Consider the following 14,481-nt stretch of genomic DNA (forward strand, 5'->3'; position numbering starts at 1 on the left):
CAGGCACAGACTGCCTGCTCTTCAAGGTTTAGTCAAATTTCAGTTTTGAGTTTCTATTTCTCCTCTGGGCTACTTTTTTGGTACTATTTGGGAGGTTCCCTTGTGACATAAAGTGTTGATACAGTCCAGTGGATTGACCCTTTCTCCTCTACAGGTATTATGATTCAGAGTGACAAGGCTCTGAGTTCAATGGGCCCGACACTGAGTGACTAATAACTGATGACCGACAAAACCAAATGTCCCTTCAGGTTATTACTATAAAGCTAAAAGTCTTGTCACAAAGCCATTGCCCTGTGATAAAATACTTTTTAAAGCTTCATCTGTTCACATCAGTGATGACCTTCTACTTTTAATGTGAAGTTACGGTTTCTGAAAGACTTAGTGTAGATAACTCTGAAAACTTAAACCAAGGTTTTTACTCACCTTATAATATGAACAAAATAGCACCCCTTCCCAACACTTGATGTTCATCCAGCGTTTCTGTTCAGATGAGGAATTTATGGTTCTTGACAAATTTTAGAGGGATTGGGCTTTGGACATGTCCTATTTTATGGGTTTTAGAAACACTGAATCATCCACCTGAGGTTCTGCTTTGATTTAGCAGCTAAATTGTGTGTCTTATGTTCGAAGGCTTCAGCAATGAAAGCATGTAGGGAAGGTTAATTCTGACCTTTTCGGCTATGTGTCATCTCTAAATTTCTCTGTTCAGTTTCCTGTTCTACATCGTTTTCTGTATCTCAAAAATTTTATATAAAAGCAACATAAGACGAACAAAATAAAAACTCAACTATACCAACAATTGAATGCACATCTTACACAAGAGCTGTCTGGTGGTGATGTTCAAATTGAGAACTGTGGAAACAGTTTTAACCTATACTGTGTCCCACAACTGAAAATAGTGCACAATCAAACGTTATCAACAAAGTAGTATGTACCATCATGCATGTTGATGTTAAGACAGAGAGGGTACAGATAGAAGGAGTATGACCAAACCTCTGTTTGTAGTTAGTTCTGGTTTTAAGTTTTGACAAACTGATGAACAGAAAACAATTCTATATAATGTGGCTCAAAACTGGGGATCAGAGTTGTATTAAAAATACATTTAAAAGAAACTTTTGATCCTTTTCACAAGTACACTCATTGTTGAACTACATATCACTGAAAAGCTTGACAGCCACTGTTGAGCTGCACATTTTAATAATATGCAACAGCAATGGGATTGCTACTGTTTTATCAAGCAACACAGCAAGAAGTGTCCAAAAGTGGGAATTTACTCATTATTGCTGGACCTGTCATCACTTCCAGTTTAAGCAGCAGCAAGTTAAGGTTTTCAACTTGTATTCGTTCCTGATTATCTCCCTGTTTCACAATCAAATGGGTGTTCCTCCACCTCTACATGTGATACATCACACAACATCTGGCAACCTAACTCAGCAGTGACAGGTATGTGTAAACTACTCATCCTGGCTCAGGCGTGTGCCACTCCTCACAACAGTGGCTCTGCACTCTGCTTTGTTCTGCCAAGCTAGCTTGGAAAATGGCTGAAATGGGCCCTAAACAGAAGAACTCCGTGTCTTGCTGCTAGCAGCTACAGTGGCAGAAGTTCAGGGTTGTATGCAAAGGCTGATGAGTATTAGCCTGTTTTCCAACACCCTAGAAAATGTCTCTTTTGCACAGACTAATGTTGGCAGGTTTTATTGGGTTTTTAGGGGTTTAAGTCCACCAGGTTATTAGTTAAGTTATTAATTTGCTACATCATGTCTTGTGAAATTGTATGCCCTTTTAAAAAATATTTCAGATGGCCATTGAGCAATCATGAGCTGGAGCACCATACCGGCTTTTTCGCATTTATGTGGTAAGTATGTCTGCAGTGACCCTATGAATCACTTTCTATTGAATAAAGTGTTATGAAAAGTGCCCACTCAATTTTCGCATAATTTGTTTTCGTGTCTGGCCACAAAAAGTTGTTGACTGAAATTTCAGTAGCTGACCACAGTATATTCATCATACTAATTTTAGTTTTAATTTTGCCCTCTTGTCAGCTGCAACAAGCCATCAGCACTTTCTTTTATTTTTCCAGGACATCACTAAAGATGAGTGAAAATATGAAAAGACAGAGACAAGTTTGGGCAAAGGAAGGCAACAGAAGTCTGACCAAAAACAACGTCATGAAAGTTGTTATGTCAATTACCACAGTAGGGAAAATTGAGCCATCGAAAAAGCAAGAAATAGCTTTATTATGCACTAAAGGACGGCGTAAAAACACTGGACGATAATCATAGATTGAGATAAAGAGCACTCTATGACTATCAGAGTGTGGCTTGTATAAAAAGCTCAGCACGAAATCAAGATTACAGGCTACAGGAATCTGCTTAGGAAGATGTTTGAGATGGTCACAGCAGCAGAAGTAAAAGACAATTTGATGCTTGACCTCTTCAATAACTTGAAGTCTTGTAACATGATTGATCTAAATTGACTCCCACTCTCATCAATCATTAACCGGTGCAAGGTTTAGATTCTGTCTCGAGAGGCTATTTTCTTATAATTTGTCAATAACTTGCATACAATCTTTAGGTTTCCTTTTATGCCGCCACTGATTGTGACTATAGTTTTTCTCTTCAAAACAAAATAAACCACTACTCATTTTGAAGGATGTGTTCGAGGATACCATTGAGTTAACAGTCTGTTTGTATCATTTTGTGTTTGAAAGTTTCCCATCAACTACATTGATTGCTTACCTTGTGTGTGTGTGTGTGTGTGTGTGTGTGTGTGTGTGTGTGTGTGTGTGTGTGTGTGTGTGTGTGTGTGCGCGTGTGTGTGTGTGTGTGTGTGTATTTTTGTATGTGGTGCTTCAGTTCTGCTCTTTTCTTTCTCACTAGATAGGAAAAAGTCATTTCCTGCTTCATATTATACATTCCTGTCACTGTAAACTACCAAGTCAAGCTATTATTTAAGCCGACTGCCACCTGAGCGAGCGCAGTCATCTTTAAACATGATAGTAGCTGCTGTGTTGCTTCAGGCAATGTGCTGCTTCAAGGCCCAAGCAGGCTCAACGTATTTTGTTACCGAACCTCTGTTACCTTGCCAGGTATTAGTAGTCGGGATTCATGAAGTTATTTCAACGTAGTGCTGCTGACAACACATGAGAATTGCAATGGCACTCCCTGATATTCACAAGAACATAATAAGAGTAAAGAAAATCAATGAAAATTCAGCACTACTTGAAGTCAAACAGGTATGAAGAGATGATAAATTTTAAGCAGCATGCAATCATCACAGTGTAAAGCCAGTCATAGAGATGAACCTAGAGTCAGCCGTGACCTTTAAGCATCAAAAGTATTTCAACAAAGCATTGCACTGACATGTTGATTCTGTCTCCATGATGATTAATAAAGAAGTCGTTCCCTAATTTTGAATTTTAATTTTGTGATTTTGCCAATCAGAAAACGCATAAATTTGTTTTCATAACCTCATCACAGCTATAGCATGTGTATCCCACCCTGCGACAGTTATTAAACTAATTAATCACATGCAAACCTTTTAAATGTGATTGTGCGCCCGCTTTCTCCCTTTGATTAAAATTGAAATATAAGTGTGGGTATGTGTGTTAGAGCCACAATAGAGGGACAGAGGGAGAGTGATGGGAAGCAGACAGGAATCAAGCGGTGACTTGAGCAAACAACTCATGGCAGGCTTCTATTTGCTGCTTAAAATGCACTTTGGGAGGCAAAACTATGGAGTAACTGCTAGGGAAGTGCTGAGAGTCTCTATGTTGATGCGATGCATTATGGTCCCCAAGCACAAATGATTCATGAATCAAAGGGCACACATGCATGTCTTCTAAGGAGTAAAAAGTGGGATTTCACTAAATTATTGCTACAGTGTGGGTGAAACTTGTATCCTGTGCGCTATGAAATGAAACCAAGGATGGAAAAAAAGTGGGGGAAAGGAAATGCTGCATTTTCTCAGCAGATGTTTCAAATTTGCCCATCCGAGCTCCTGAGCAATTGTCTTTGCTGTAGTAACCGACAGTCTACCTCTTACGAAGAATGGAGGATTGCTGCAGTTTCTATCAGCATCTAACAATCACATCAGTGGACAGCGCAGCCCTAAAGGCTTCAGACAGGCGGGATTAATGAACAGACTTATGGTGCTGACACCCCTAGGGACGAGCAGGTAAAGGACGAGAAGAGATTTACCTCAATATTTTTGTTTGTCTCCACAGTGGCAATAACTTTAAAAGCCTAATGAAGTAATAAAACAGAAAAATGACTGCTCACCAGCTGATTCTGATGATGTATTTATACTAATGTGGATAAAAACATCATGAAAAGGCTGAGCTGTAATATTTCCAAATGCTTAAAAGCTGCAAAAGTGCACATTCAAAATATGTCAGATAAAAAAAGTGCTCTAATATCAAAACATGAACCACTTTCGTTTTCCATCAAACATCGCACAGATCAAAATCCTTTCAGCTATCAACCAGGGGTCCCAAGGACGATGAAAAATGAAAGAATAAAAGGTTTCACAAGGTCACGCATCAGCCCCCCTTTGATTGTCTTGTGCCTTTTTTCATAAAAGGGGATTTTACCCTAAAATTACCCTACACTTACCCTAAAATTATCACCGCGCAAAAGCCAGAGAAAAGCAGCTCTGTGTGTGCAGAATCTGAAAGAGAAATGTGGGAAATTATGAGAAAAACAAAACTGCACTGAAACTTTCCCCCTTTGTTGCATGTGAAGAACTCAGCCCTGCTCCCTTTTTAATGCACTTTTCATCATCTTGTAACACCCACAAACTCTGGTCAAACACCTTTGTGGATTGGGAACCCATTCCATTTGATTTTATGGATCAAGGAGCCTCTATGCAACCGGCTCTGGCATGTTAAATGGAATGGCTGTCTATCTAATGAACCGGTTTTAAACTCAAATGTCCCCCAGGGCGGTGCCATTTCCTCTTTTTTATTATCTGTTTATACCGATGAGATTATGTGCAACAATAACTGCCTCGTTCTGATTAAGCATGCGGACAACGCCACCCGGGAGGCCTGTCTGATTCGCAGTCAGTCGCGGCGGAAAAAGACGAGGTTACGGAGCTGACAGATTGGTTTGAATCTTGACAAGTGAGACAAAACCACAACAGAAAAAAAAACAGCTCGATGAGATTTACAGCACAGGCCAGGAAGAACAGCTGGCCTCATCAATGTCTAGTAGCGAGCCAGTTAAGATGACCAGACCCTTATTCTCCTGGACTGTATTTACAACAGCATACAGTATCATTTCAGCTCAGGGGAAGTCAATAAAGACCCTCATTAACCATCCCTCCATCCAATACTGTGTCCTAGTTTGGTCAGTTTGCAAAAAAATGGTCAATCAGGAGCCTGAAATCATTTGGCTGCCAGCATCTCCCTGATCACCAGCTGGCTTACACACTAAGACTTCTGCCTTCAGGGAGATGTGAGCGAGGGGCTCTGTATCCCTCGGGTGTAGGATGTGCTGCAATGGCTGTTAAAAAAGATTACCAACATAGTTGTTACATGGCTACAACACTCAAGAGGGGCAAAGGACTGAAGCATTGATTTACCTAACAGGACATACCCAGCCAAGTGTGTTTATTAGTGTTTTTAATCAGTTCAACATCATTATTTGTTTTTATTTACAGCTCACATCATTTGAAATCATAAACCTGTACATCTCCCACATTCACATTCAAGGCTGATTTAAGATCACCCAATCAATACGACACACACTTAGGAAGCACGGCCTTAAAAGGAACCCATCCATGTATGTTTTATTCCCCTGGTCAAGTCTAATCAATGTTATCTTTCTTAAAGTCAGAGACCAGAGAGCTATGACTCCAGGCTTTGATGTCTCAGACAATCCCAGAAAAATCAAATAATAGTTTGGAGTCTGATTTGGGGACAGATTTGGGGTTTTTATTCTACGAGATTCTTTTATCACATCTGAACTCTGAGGATCCCCTGCTGGCGCTTTCACCATCACCTTCTACATCTTTCTCATTTTTCTCCCTATGGGATTTTACATCACGGCCAGATCACAGGCAAAGTCTGCGGGAGAATATTTGATAGAAGTACCCCACACCACAGGAATGAAGTAATTTTCCTTCAAATGTCCCTTTTAGATTGGATTTATTATCAGTCATTTACATCTAATATAGCCGCAGCTCTAACACCCAGTCATAAAATGCCATCAATTTAAAACTCTGCAGCTCCGTGTCATACTTTTTGAGGGAGACAGACAGGGGTTCAGACTGTATAAATCTCGAATGTTGACTGGCTGCAGTGACAAGCCTATCAGTGATGATCCAGTGAACAGTTTCCTGCAGGACAAAAGGCCATCACTGCTGAAGACGTCTCAGAGCAACAACATATTTCATGTTCACAACATCCTAAAAATCAGATTTTATTAGGCTCATTTCTGGTTTATGTCTGTCCACAGCGGTGTGTCAACATGGCAAATGTCTATGATGCCTCTGACATTATGACAAACAAAACAAAAAAAGAAATGTACCACAACTGAAATAGCAAGCAGAGGTCAAATCCTATAATCCATTCAGGGAACTAAATTTGCATTTTTGGACAATGTATGAATATTTTTTGTGATTTGGGGGACACAGAAATCTGTAGATGCAGTCCAAGATTAATGACTCCGCCACACACTCTTTGTGAGGATGTGAATCACCTGAAGTAAAAAGTCACAGTATCTCCTCTCTTTTTTTACAAGGCTGTTTGTAGTTCCAAGATCTTAGTGCCCGATAAATTCTGGAGCTAGCAGATACTTGCATGCTGAACATGTAAAGTAAGAGATAAAATCTCTCTGGCTTGGTCACAGTGAGGGTAAAATCATGTGTGTGTAGCTGTGTTGTTTGTGTGTGTGTATGTGTCTGTGAGGAGGAGTGGGTGGTGCTTTGGGTGGTTGCTGCAGTGTGTTGTCATCCATTGAAGTTGTGCACATTTCCCATCAACCTGTTTTGATGTACAAAACTTGGCAACAATTCAGAAAAACAAACATATTGCACTGGTGTTTTTCGCCCAGGTAATTGGACAACTACCAACAAAGTGGGAGTCAAATGTCATGGACATAGGCTTGGTCATTTGCCAAAAGGTCAGACTGAGTCTCATCAGCGTCACATTAAGGGTCAGGTTGGACACCATCCCTTTAATTGTAGCTATTGCCCCTTCCTGAGAGACATTACTTGATGATTTCATAAATATTTAATGTGTTTTGATTGCTGCCAAAACGCCTGCACCCTCCCATAGCTCAGTGTCGTTTCATTTCACCTGCAGGGTTAACTGTTAATTTAAAGTTCAGGTGACAAACACTTTGCCGCAATTAATGATTCTGCTCTGGTTCGAAAGAAAAGAGAGGGAATCCTGCAAGTGCGCAGACACATCCATCCAGGCGGCTGCACACAGAGAGCCGCGCAATCCGCATACAATTACAACTCCCACGAAGACCATGAAACAACAGAGGAAATGAAAACACAATTCTAAGACTATTTAAAACGTTAATGAGATGTTAAATTAAACGGATTCCGTCCTTGCGCGCTGAAACAGCTGTGCGTAAAGATGTGACACATTCACGTCAGTCTGTGAAAAATGCTCCAAAATAGCATTAAACACACAGAAAATGAATCGTTATCAATGTTGTGTTCATGAAATGTTGGAGTGATTGTGTTACACTGAAACTCACGCTGCTGTTGTGTCCGGACCAGTGTACCATCGCCTGGTTGTGCGCCGAGTCTCCCGACAGCGCAAAAGTGTTAGTGTCCAGGTACGGCTCATTCTGCCTTGGGTTAGACCCTCTGGCTTCCTCCCCTGAGCGCCGGTACTCGGCTCTCGGGCTGGAAACACCTTGGACAGTCTCCAAAAACCTCTCTCTTGACTGCGCCTCTCCACTTATACTCCTATCCACATTTTTCCCTGTACCAACGCTCCTTTTTGCTCTCTTTTGGGTGTCAAGAAATTTGTTTTGTATCATCATATTTGCCATATGTCGCCTTTGATTATCACCGGAAATTATTCCATACTTTTTACCGGGTTTCTCGAGGCGTTGGTGATAGTTTGGAGCCGCTTTGATGCCGATCTGTGCCTCCTCTCCAAGTCTTCTCTGACTCCGCGCTCCTTTTTCATTGTTCGGTTTCAAAGCCCCGGCTGCCCCCGCCTCAAAAGCCCCAAAAACTTTTGTTCCATTGTCGGCTTTGAATAAAACCTCAGATTTTCGGACGGCACGTGCCTCCTTTGGCGTCTTCCCCATGCGATGAAATCCGCCGTTAGTTCTGATAGAACTTATTTCCGCGCGAGTCACAAACTTAGGGTGAAAGAGATACAGCAAAGCCAAAAAAGAAAAAGTCCAAACTGACCACAGACTCATTGTGTCCTTCCAAACTGCAGTCTATCAGGGGGGGGAAACGTGGCAGAGTTCTTCCTTCAACTTCACAGATGTTCAAGGTTCCATCTTTACGAAGAGGACGCCATCCAGCAGCCCCGCTCACATCCAGGAATTTGTCAAAGTGAGGGAGCAGTTAGGGAGGCGCTGCGCATCAGCCAAACGCGCCGACGGAGAGTGACTGCAGGAGAGGTTTCAGCTCTTTGTTCATGATCACAATTAGTAACAACTAGATTTCAATAAGTTTCTATTTCATTATTTATTTTTCTTGTGAACGATAGTTTGTGTGACGTTACATCAGAGTATCTGCGTTGATGTCGTAAAGTTATTAAAAAACAGCGTTTTATTGATTTGGACTAAATGAGGTGAAAACTAGTTCATACTCAGGAGAACAGTGTGATGCTTCTTGCTTCTTGATGAAGAGGAATAAAAACACTTCTTGCATCTATCAACAACGATCATCCATATGTGTACAACATGCACGCGCACGTGTGCGTCTGGGGTACATTCCAGGAAAATATAGTCAAACTTCGTGATATATTTCAGGCGCTGTTTGATATGGCTCTGATGTGGGATTTTCCTCTATATTTCTTAGGGACCTGTTAGTCGTTTTTTAATTAGGCCACTAATACAATATGCCCCAGGCCTTCTACTGCACAACAGCCCTGAAAACAAGCAAAGCTTTGAACTCTGTGAAGTGTTTCCTGACATACTCATGACTTCTGGTGCCACACAGGCAACAAGAAGACAACAACTGGGTTTTAATCTGCGTACCTTCATTATTTTTACAGTGCACACTTAAAAAATGTAACTTTCTCCAAATCAATATGCTATTTTCAAGGTATTAGCTTTAATTAGTGAGGCCCAATGAATTCTAAAAGGCAATCTCTATATCCTGCTGACAGAGCTCTCTGACAGTTTTTGCTGAAATTGGAAGTGAGTGTTGTTATAAAAACAAGCCACATTTTTCACTTGGAAATGCTGTTATGATGCTTGGTGATAAGGCGCTAAAACACACATAAGATGCTTTGCATCAGCTGCCAGACAGCTGCCCAAGGGAGAACCATAAAGAGAAGGATTTCCATCTCACTCAAGGACAACAAGCACGTCTTTGAATCCGGAGAACAAGATGAGGAACGCAACCAGATATGTCCTTGTAATGTTAGGGCAGATGTTACATATATTTTGAGATAAAATGACTATTTTCTATCAAGGTTAAAACAATCTAGGACTTGAAGTTACTCACTGCAAACTTCTATGCTTGCAATAAAGATGTCAGCTCATCCGGTCTGGTATTTATGAGGCACATTGTAAAAGTTAAAAGGAGGCTATTACTGAGCAACCAAATGTCCTGTCATACTTGAAATTTGATAGTTATTGCAGTATCTAAAAACAGGTTAAAGCAAATCACATGCATTTTCAGGACTCAGCAGCTTGTTACTGTTCTGTGGATGAACTCCAGGGTGGGAAATCATGCATCTACTGAGCTGTGAAACGGAGAGTGGTAAGGGGAAAGAGAAAATTCACTGTCCTTCAAAGCAGCACAGACAGGAGCAAAGAACAGCCGACTGGAAGACCTGACACTGGCCTGAGTTTGTTCCTGAGAACACCACCTTCTGATCTTACACACATCTTTAAAAAGGGCTAAAACAACAGAAATCAGGTGGCTAGCTAGTGTAGAGCCATCCTCCAAAGAGGGATGACTTCTGGGTCCCCGTTTTCCTCTGCTACGGCTGTACAAACACATTGACATTCATACAACTGAGGGCTACGGGCAGCAGGTGCAACTGTTGCAACTCCAGCACTGCCGCTACACCGCAGACAGTTCACTCTCTCTTTCTCTTTCTCTACAGACCATTCCCGCCAGAACGCCTCTGCAATGAGGGGGTAATTGGACTGATCACACTCTGTTTACCCATTATGCTGTGAAAATGAAGTGGGTTGTTCCCAAACACACTGTGACAGACCCGAGGAGAGAGGAGGAGCCTCTTCCATCAATGACACATCTTTTAATCTGTGCTAACCTTGGGCCTAGAGGGAGCGGATTTAGGAGTGTATCAGTCTTGGAGCGCGTGCATGTGTGTGCGTGTGTGCGCGTGTGTGCGTGTGAGGAAAATAAGAGAAAGAATTGTGTTTATAAGGGAAGGAATATCTGAGGGGGGGTTTAAATGTGCCTGTGCCCTGCATCCTAAACCCAGCTATGACAAGGAATATTGCATATCTTCCTGGGTGGAGCACATCCCCAGATTCTGCATAAATCTGAGCCCAAGTGAAAGAGAATAAGAGAAAAAAGAGAGATGAGAAGACAAGACTGAAAACTGTGTATATCGGTGTAGCTCATTCAATTTTATGAGTCCTCCTCCCCAGTGTAGATCATTAGTGAGATTATCAGATGTAATCATCTCATTCTGGTGGCGCATAACTCAGACATCCTCTGCCAGCCGCACCATCCTCTCTTCTGTTTCTACTGAAGACAGGGGGAGCAAACGCTAAAGCTTTCAGGGACAAAATCCCATTTGTGCATCCGCTGTCTGCATCCCAAGCTTGTTAGTTCCAACACTTCAGTGATCCCGGCGGAGCGGACGCACAGGCAGTAGCAGGGAACCATAATGGCCATCACCCAGACAGCTCACACTCGCATGCAGGAGATGAACAGCAAGGTGCACTCCCCACTCGCCCATACTCATGCCATTAGAAAGAGAAACTTTCTTTTATTGCACATAGCAAAACACTTATTTTGTACCACCTTGATCGTGCAGATGACATAAAGGCATTTTAAAATCGCAGTGGGAGGAGTAGTTTAGGAACGGCTTGCCACTGTAATAAACTGGCCCTGTCACTGGGAACACTGCTGTCCTCATTGGTGAGTCTCTGTATTACTTTTTTCTCTTTGATGTCTTTGTTCTTGAGCCTTTCCTGTACATGATGAACAAGGGGATAAGCCTGTCAAGACATCTATGCAATTCACTTGATCTCCTCCAGCTGCTGCGCATCTTTCACACACAGCTGTAACACCTCACTCTGCAGGGTTTTCTCACATGTGCTCGCTCAATTATAGTTTTCCTCTTTCATTCATATTCCTTGTAATGTTTGTATCATCCACAGAATTTCCCCAGGTTATCACAACTTGGACTGGCATAGTTTGACTATTATCGCCGTCTGTTATTGCTGTAATCACCAAAGTAATTGCTGTGATCCTGGGTTCAACACAGTAAAATGCACAAGCAGTCAGATGATCAGATTGCACCTGAAAGTTCAGGTTTATTATCCATGACAATTTATTTTGAAGGAAAAATAAAGGTACCCTCATTTCAGTCTTGTCTACTGGAATTTACATTTATACACACGTTATCAGATGGCTCAGTAGAAATGTGATACCAGCAGAAATTGATTTTCTGGCATGATGTCACAAATTGTTGATCACTTGAATTCTGACTGACATGGTATCAGCAAATGTTCCCAATGGTGTGAGTTTCTCGGTAGGAGTTATGTTATTGTTATGGTTCAGGATTTATCCCGTGATTTTAGTCACTTAAAGCCTAAGACATGACACGTCTACTCAACAAACATCTGAACAATCTGAAACAGCAAACTCACAAATTTAGGGTTTCAACACTGTTCCCCTCTATAACTATGGACAGAAAAACAGTGTTTTAAGTAAAGCCATAATCACAAGAGCTCCCCCTAGTGACGGGCTGCAGCATAGGTCACCCTGCCTTCTTCATAACAATGCATTATGCATAATAATGGATACACAAGAAAAACAAAATATCATGTTAATAAATCATATTTTCTGCCATAGTTCATATCATGTTTATTGAAGGCTTAAACATGCAGATGCATATACAGACAAAGCCTTCCTGTGGCATTTATACTGTTTTAAACCCACTGTTTAAAAAATAATAATTAATACAAAAATAGAATAAAACAAAGAGGAGCATAACATCCTATGGCCTTAAGTTTCTGCACAAGAATCTGGTTAGTACAAGCCAGGGAGGATTGTTGTTATTTTATCACGACGTAAAATGCTTGCTTTTGTTGGTGGAAGGGGTGTGACAACAGTCTCATGACTCCGCCAGCCAAATGGTTTCTGAGAATACTTTGCAGTTGCACTAGCACAAAGCACACCAGATCCCATGGAGGTGGTATTTTGTCTTTACAGCTTCACACACAACCTCACAACAAACAAATGGTAAGTCTTTGATATTTTGGGACTTCAACTGTTATTAGCAGATAATCTTAATGTGTACATGCAACAGTTACAAACTCAGGTCCCCAGTTTCTAAGTCTCTACTCTTGCATTTCAGCCATTCTTTCCCAACTCCTCTTTATGACCTCTGCACAGAATAATACTACTGAAGCTGGGGTTTTAGAAATCAGAATAAACTTTACCAATGAAAAAAATGTTGATAAAGAGCTCCAGTTCCCCTTCTTCACTTGATGAAAACAAGATCAAATTTCTTTCAGGATGAGCTTTGAAGACATGAATTATGTTGACATGTATCGCATGTTGATAAATGAACAAATAAATTACCATGTGAAGGAACAACTGTGAAAAATAGAGACAAATCAAACATATTTATACTTCTAAAACATGAAAAATATTTGTTGATTGATTGTTTGGGAACCATTCTGTAGCAGCAAATCTCTGCAAGAGACTCTCAAAGTAGAGAATCAAGTGCCTTGACTCTCACTAATTTATAAAAACTAGATATGAATTTTATGATAGCCAATGGCTTCAAACACTGCTTGTCCACTCACCACAGTGGGCAAGATTGACATTTGTAACCATAGTAACAACTGCTGTAGCCTTAGAATGCCCACAGGACGCAAAAATTATAAATTCATAAGAAAAGTAAGATGAAAATTTTTACTGGGGGAAAGAACACAAAAGTGGTGTCCTTTAAAGTTAGTTTTAGACTAACTCTGGGAAAACATTTTCACTAAAATTCAAATAGAGGTGAATTATGAAGCATGCCAAAAAAGCACAACTTTGGTAATCATAGTAATCTCTGCAAGGAAACATAAATTACGAAATCAATTTTTCCTCAGACAATTGCACTTTCAGAATAAAATTATTCCAAACACAAGTAAAGGTTGCCCATTAGACACTGAGAAGCTGTGGCCTTCGGGCTTGCAGTTTGGTGAGAAGTTTTAGCGCTTCTTAATTTCCTTCACAGAGTACACACTGGGTCAATACAAAGCTTTGTTTAAAGCTGATCATCTGCTGAGCCAAATTGTTCAAAGGAACTTTTTTTGATTAAAGACATCAAAAAAGATAAAATTTTCACATCTTATTGTTCAACTAAAAAAGGACCATGAAATCAGATATGGTTGATTACATTTTGATTTGTACTGAGATAAAACGTCCTGTCTGTGTTGTTCAAAACTTCTGAGATGGGTCAGGATAACCCTGCTCCAATCAGGCTGAATTTTAGAAACACATCACAAATGATTATATGATGATATACAAAATGATTTTGATAGATTAGAAACTTGCTTGTCAGGCTGCTGATGTTTTGGCTTACAGGTATTTTTTGTGGTTGGCTGTAACATTTTTATAAAGTTGTACTTGTTATCTAATGTATCAAAGTCATGTATCCTGTATTATGTTGAACTGCTGCTGATTGTCCTCATGTTGCCAGACCAATTATGAGCTGGCTGATGGGTCTGGCAACACCAGGCTGGCTGCTCATTGTTTGTGAAAAATTTTGTCAACTGTGCTGCTGCCTGTTTTGGACAGAACATCTTGAAAAGAGTATTCTGATCCTGACAAGCACTGGTATGATAAAAGCTAAGTTGAAAAGGAAACCATTTTTACAATAATATGGTAACTCAAACTCCGGATAACTCAAAGTTTTCATTGATAAATGTGAAATCAAGTCCATGTCAGCTGTAATGTTGCAGTGAGATGGGAGACAGAACAGATGTTGATTTTGAAAAAGCATCCAGATTTTTGTTTTGAAATTTTTTCTTTGTTTTGTTCAAGCAGCAACTGGGCTGAAAATGTAAGAGCTGAAAACTGCAGTTTCTCCGGTGTCCACTAGAGGTTGGCTGCAGAAAGACAAAAAAA

At 40.6% G+C, this 14,481-nt stretch overlaps 1 protein-coding gene across 1 annotated transcript in view; it reads right to left on the reverse strand.

Annotated features, from left to right (window-relative positions):
- The window catches only part of sorcs3b (sortilin related VPS10 domain containing receptor 3b), a 46,205-nt gene extending 37,642 nt beyond the window's left edge, over positions 1–8,563 (reverse strand). The window contains exon 1 of the mRNA XM_074675804.1: positions 7,713–8,563. Within this exon, the coding sequence (XP_074531905.1) occupies positions 7,713–8,393 (681 nt within the window). The 5' untranslated portion in view covers positions 8,394–8,563. The remainder of the gene's footprint in view (positions 1–7,712) is intronic.
- Between the last annotated feature and the right edge of the window lie 5,918 nt (positions 8,564–14,481).

This window comes from Halichoeres trimaculatus, unplaced genomic scaffold (assembly GCF_033239565.1).
Source record: "Halichoeres trimaculatus isolate MK-OKI-2021-1 unplaced genomic scaffold, fHalTri1.1 fHalTri1_scaffold_8, whole genome shotgun sequence".
NCBI lineage: Eukaryota > Metazoa > Chordata > Actinopteri > Labriformes > Labridae > Halichoeres > Halichoeres trimaculatus.